The sequence below is a fragment of the Pteropus vampyrus genome, unplaced genomic scaffold, assembly GCF_000151845.1.
Source record: "Pteropus vampyrus isolate Shadow unplaced genomic scaffold, Pvam_2.0 Scaffold123, whole genome shotgun sequence".
Classification (NCBI taxonomy): Eukaryota; Metazoa; Chordata; class Mammalia; order Chiroptera; family Pteropodidae; genus Pteropus; species Pteropus vampyrus.
Window position 1 is genome coordinate 94,383 of NW_011888904.1, and position 6,305 is coordinate 100,687.

The 6,305-nt window shown below is 39.9% G+C and overlaps 1 protein-coding gene across 1 annotated transcript; it reads right to left on the reverse strand.

Moving 5' to 3' along the window:
* Window positions 1-270: 270 nt before the first annotated feature.
* On the reverse strand, window positions 271-1,230 carry LOC105296271 (olfactory receptor 13C7). The gene has a single exon (XM_011366294.1). The coding sequence runs from the start codon at window positions 1,228-1,230 to the stop codon at window positions 271-273; it is 960 nt and encodes a 319-aa protein (XP_011364596.1).
* Window positions 1,231-6,305: the final 5,075 nt, after the last annotated feature.

A 6,305-nucleotide genomic window follows, 5' to 3' on the forward strand; every position in this document is an offset into this window, starting at 1 on the left:
TGACATCAGTTTGTTCAGTATGCATCACAAAGATAGAGAATTATAAGGCTTTACAAACAGAAATATACTTCTGTAGAATTGCTTGTAGAATGAGGTTAAAAAAGTCCCATTAAATGTTTCCTGTTCACATGGAGCCTTTCTGAGTAATAAGATTCTGTGTAATTAGATTTACCTATGTAAATTTTGATGAAATTGGCTCTTCATCTTGTTCTCTGAGATTCTCAGGTAAGAGTAACCAGGGTGCAGAGAACCATCAGAACTCCTCCACCATCACTGGATGAAGTGTTTGCGAAATACCAGGTTTCTCATAGCAGCTTTCACGTCCTTGTTCCTCAGGCTGTAGATGATGGGGTTGAGCATGGGGGTCACCACCCCATAGAAGAGGGAGATGAGCTTGTCTGAAAGGTCCTGTTTGTCTGCCCCCAGTGGGTCCTTGGATTTGGGCTTCCCATACATAAAGAGGATGGTCCCATAGAAGACGACCACAACTGTGAGGTGGGCAGAGCAGGTGGAGAAGGCCTTTTTCCTCCCCTCAGCTGAGGGGATCCTCAGGATGGTAGCAATGATGGACACATAGGAGACAAAAATAAACAGCACAGGGATTGCAAGGAAAAGTATGTTGGACACAATCATGCTGATCACATTAATGGAGATGTCAGCACAGGCCAACTTCAGGACAGCCAAAATCTCACAGGTGAAGTGGTTGATGACACTGTCCCCACAGAAGGGCAGCCTCATGGCCTGGGATATCTGAACTACAGAGTTGGTGATACCAGCTGCCCAGGAGCCAGCAGCCATGGGCACATAGGCAGACTTGCTCATGACTATGGGGTACCTCAGGGGGTTGCAGATGGCCACGTAGCGATCAAACGCCATCATTCCCAGAAGCACACACTCTGTGGCTCCCATGGCAAAGGAGAGAAACATCTGTACAGCACAGGCTGAAAAGGAGATGGTTTCCCGGGGGGTCAGGAAGCTGTCAAGAATGAGGGGGACTGAGGAAGTTGTGTAGCAGATGTCCAGGAGGGAGAGGTTCCCTAGAAAGAAGTACATGGGCATGTGCAGGTGGGAGTCAAGGATGGTCACCAGGATGAGGACCCCGTTGCCCAGCAAAATCACCAGGTACATCAATAGGATGAGCACAAAGAACATTTTCTCCAGCTTTGGGTGAGCTGAGAGGCCCAGGAGAATGAACCCCACTGGCGGGGAGGTGCAATTGGACCTATCCATGGTGCATCTGCTCTGTCACCTGCAAGAGCTCAGAAAAACAGCTTCATGCTTCTCTGATGCCTAAAGTGGCCAGAGAGCCAATGAGGAAACTCACTCTGCTGAGCAGCTAGAGAACAGTTCTAGCAATGTCAGGGGTTCTCTGTGTTGTTCTAAGTAAAATGCAGAGAACTTGATCAAAACCTGCTTGTGATATTTGGCCACCCCATAGAGATATTTGAAATGTCACCCGATTGGATTGAACATTCCTAATCACATTGAAGATAGGCATCACACATTTATTTTGAGTTATATGATGTGTGGCTGATTAATTTTAATCAATTTGGTGAGAATTTATACTCCACTTGTGTGGGTCCCTCCTCCCCCCTCTCCCGCCCTCCCCCTGCCATTCGTGGCATAGGTCTGGTGAAACTAACTGGTCTTTATCATCATCAATTCCCAACCATTCCCTTCTCCAAGCACTTTTGAATATGACTTACTTCCTCTTTTGCAGTTATGTCTGACATTCTACAGGCCCCTGAGCTATTCATTAATTCCTTCACTTGTCTGCCAAACTCCTCTGGAACTTACCAGAAGAACTGGCCTTTGCTACTCACTCAGTATGTAGGAATTGTTAAGTCCCTTTTCCTCTCTGGGCCTTGTTTTCCTAATACTCACTTTGGAACAGATTATTTTTAGAGGTATTCCATTCCAGGGACTAAATGATCTCATGAACTTCTCATTCCTGGACTTCTGTCATACAACTGAGATGTCTTTTTCCCTTTCCTTTAAGTTCCCCCCATGCTACTTAGTCACAAGGGATGAAGCTAGCAGTGGGGCTGGGACCACAAGAGTATACACATTTCTTTAAAAGCACTCTCTTACCTTTTTTGTAAATAGGTTGAGAAAGAAAATTGCTTCTCTGAGGTCTAGGAATAGTCCTGAAGCCAAAAATAATCAATCTGGTCTAAAGTAGCAGCCAGAGGAGTTAGAGACTGAAATGGATGAAAGCTAAGTTTTCTTATCTTTGTTTTGCATTTGGTAAAATCCACAAAGGACCAACCATTGCATATATGAAGCTATTTAAATCCCATTCTGCTACTGGGATTACACTAGTCCCCAAAGTAATTTAAAGTTTAGAAATTGAAATGACAAGTTTAGAGAGTTCATACATGTAGGGTCATGTCCCCAAGATCCAATTATTCTGAAGTCCCTCCAGAAATACTTTCTTCCTCTTCCTTCCCTTTGTACCTATTCTGCTAAACTATTGAAAGCACCAATGAAGAAGGGTCATTCTAGTCTTGCCAGAATTAATATCAACCCCCAATTAATGAGAACTCTCACCCAGAGCCCATGATAGACCTAGTAGAATGTGAAACCACCACACAGGACAAATCTTTGTAGCTCAGTATCCTTGGCCATTTCCAAATTCAGGATCTTAGCATTGGAAAGAGGCAAGTGACCTAAAATGTCTCATCTTGTCTGTGTCCCACCAAATAGATTCTGAGCGCCTAGTGCAGGCCAGGCCTTTAAAGGGCATTGGGATGGAATGAATTTAAAGGGCACGAATCTGGTCTGGGCTCCCGTCAGGAGAGTTTCACAACAGCTGTGAACTTGAAAAAGGCCTGTTGATTGCAGAAGTAATGTCCTGTTGTTTGAAGTCTTTCTTACGTCTGTGTGCGTGAGTGTCCTGTATCTGTGCTTCTGTGAACACATGGCTGGTTTGACACTGGGATCTGGTAATCTTCACTTCCAAGATTCAAACTGAGAGCTGTGACCACCCAGGCAGCAGCCAGAAGCATCTTAAACCAGGACCACTCTTTTCTGATATGCTACAATTTTTTAACCACATTCTAGTTCTCTTCTCATTTAATACTAATACTGGGGATGATGGGTAGCACATATGTTGAGCTCTCATTCCACAGATGTTCTTGGTGTCCAAGAGGAGCCTGCCTACTATCAGGAACAAATAAAAGATTTGGATGATTCCTCCCACTTCTTTCACAAATGAAATACACCTGCTGTGTGTATTGGCTTCTAAAAATCATAGAATTAAACATATGCCACATTTATGGTCATAAACCATTATGCTTTGCATCGATTTTTTTTCTTTCAGAAGAGTGTAAAAAGTATATTGAAATATTTAAGGAAAAATAATAAAATATACATCATGTACCACCACAAGTTAAGAATTAGATTGTTCTAGTACCTTAGAATCCTCTCTTATTTCTCACCCAATAACAGTCCCTTTTTTCCTCTCTTCCAGAGGTGACCATTATTCTGACTTTAATGGAAATCATTTTATTCTAGGCAGAACTTGATGATCCCCTTCCCACCCCATGTCCCTGTATTCTGGTGATTTATTCAAACACTAACTTAGGTGCTGCTGTGAAGGGATTTCTGTCAATGAAATTAAAGTCACAAGTCAGTTGACTTCAAAATTAGAAGGTTATCCAAGTGGGCCAGATCCAATCAGTTTAGCTCTTTAAAAGCAAGCATTTTCTTTGGATAGTAGCAGAAGGAGAAGTCATATTCAAAGCATGAGAAGTATTCATTTTGGATTTAAGGATGGAGGGGACCACAGCAAGGACCAAAGAACTGAGAATGACCACTGCCAATAGCCAGCCAGGAAACCAGAATCATAGTCTGCCAATCCCCTAAAAACTGAATTCTGCTAATAATCTGAAGGATCTTGGAAGCAGATTTTTATTCAGATCCCACCCAGACTTCTCACTTACAGAACTGTTAGATAATAATTGTTTTAAGCTAATTTAGTGGTAGGTTGTTATGCAGCACTAGAAAGCAAATATACATTCTCTTGATTTCCTTCATAGTTTCCTTCAAATGTATCAATGTATAATGCATGTTCCATTTTGTAAAACTGAATAATAATTACAAATCTAGTTTTTCATGCAAAGGGAAAAATTGCACTATCTGAGGAAGACGCTTGAGGATATAAATTGATGGTTTTAGTCCTTCTGGGGAAGTCAGGCAGAGCTGTAGTGTGGCCAGGTACCAGACGTCTGGAAGAAATGCCATCAGAAGAAATGGGTTGCTTTATGTTTTCTGCTTCTAAGCTCTCACTTTGGCACATTTCCCACTCTTAGGAACAGTCCAAAGTAGAATATTTATGTGGAGTGAAATGAGTGTCCTCAGCTAATCCAAGAAGCAAGGCATAGAGAGAGAAGAGGGAATTTTATCAGTGCATGGTCAAATAAAGCAAGTGTAGGGGACAATGTTAGAGAGAAAACCAATGTCCTAGCTCAAAAGCAGTCAAAGAGGAAAATGTTCTCTCTCACTCAGCCTGTTTATTCTATTCAGACCTTCAACTGATTGAATGAGGCCCATCCACATTGGGGAGGGCAATCTGCTTTACTCAGTCTACCAATTCAAATGTTAATCTCAGCAGTTAGCTGCTTGGCTCCTTGCATTATTCTGAAACCAGATGTTCACAATTAGTCTCCTCGAAATGGAAAAAAGCACAAGTTACCCAAATAGGTCACTGTTAAGTCATGGTAACCAGGGCTACTCTTGCTACTACCCTTGGTTCTCGGACAATATATTTTGCCTACTGAGGACTTCATACCATAAAATTATCACTGATTTAGGGTACATACTGCATTCTGGCAAATGATGCCTTAGCCCATGCTTTCTTTAATTTTTTACTCATCCCTCTGCCATCCCCTTTGGCAGCCATCAGCTTTTTCTCTATATCTATTAGTTTGTTCCTGTTTTGTTTATCTGTTTTGTTTTTTAAGATTCCATATGAGTGAAATCATATGGTATTTGTCTTTCTCTGCCTGAATTATTTCACTTAGCATAATGTTCTCTAGGTCCATCCATGTTGTCACAAATGGCAAGATTTTATTCTTTTTTTTTACGCCTACAGAAAATTTTATTCTTTTTTATTGCTGAGTAATAGTCCATTGTGTGGATGGATGGATGGATGGATGGATGGATGGATGGATGGATGGATGGATGGATGGATGGATAGATAGATAGATAGATAGATAGATAGATAGATAGATAGATAGATAGATGGATAGATAGATAGATGGATAGATAGATAGATATCACATCTTCTTTATCCATTCATTGAGGAACACCTAGGTTGCTTTCATATCTTGGCTATTGTAAATAATGATGCAATGAACATAGGGATGCACATATCTTTTCAAATTAGCGTTTTTGTTTCCTTCAGATAAATACCTAGAAGTGGTATTGCTGGGTAGTATAGCAGCTCTGTTTTTACATTTTGAGGAATCTCCATACTGTTTTCCATAATGGTTGCACCAATTTACAATCCCACCAACAATGAGAGGTCCTTTTTCTTCACATCCTCACAGGCACTTGTTATTTGTTGATTTTAATGTTAGCCATTTGGACAGGTATGAGGTGGTATCTCATTGTTTTGATTTGCATTTCCCTGATGATTAGTGATATTGAGCATCTTTTCATATGTCTGTTGGCCGTCTGTAGGTCTTCTTTTGAGAAATATCCATGCAGGTCCTCTACCTATTTTTAAAATTGAGTTGTTTATTTTTTGGTATTAAATTATATATTTTGGATATTAACCCCTTATTAGATATATCATACGTGAATATCTTCTCTCATTCAGTAGGCTGTCCTTCCTTTTGTTTTGTTGATATTTTCTTTCACTGTGCAAAAACTTTTTAGTCTGATATAGTCCTTTTTGTTTATTTTCGCTTTTGTTGCCCTTGCCTGAGGAAACATATGCAAAAAGATATTTCTATAACTGATGTCAAAAAGTTTACTGCCCATATTTTCTTCTAGAAGTTTTATAGTTTTGTGTTCTATATTTAAATCTTTAATCTATTTTGAGTTTATTTTTGTTTATGGTGTAAGAAAGTGGTCTGGTTTCATTTTTTTGCATGTACTTGTCCAGATTTTCTAACACCACTTATTTTTTTTTGGAGGTGAAAAAATCACATTCTTTTTATGTATAAAGCACACATATTTAGAGTACATAAACAGATATATGGAATTTCCTTTTTAAAATTTTATTGTAATATTAGTTTCAAGTATACAGTACATTGGTTAGACATTTATATAGTTTATGAAATGATCCCGCTGATTAC

Coding starts and splice junctions, on each gene's coding strand:
- LOC105296271 (XM_011366294.1), bottom strand. CDS start 1,230: ATGGATAGGTCCAATTGCACCTCCCCGCCAGTGGGGTTCATTCTCCTG.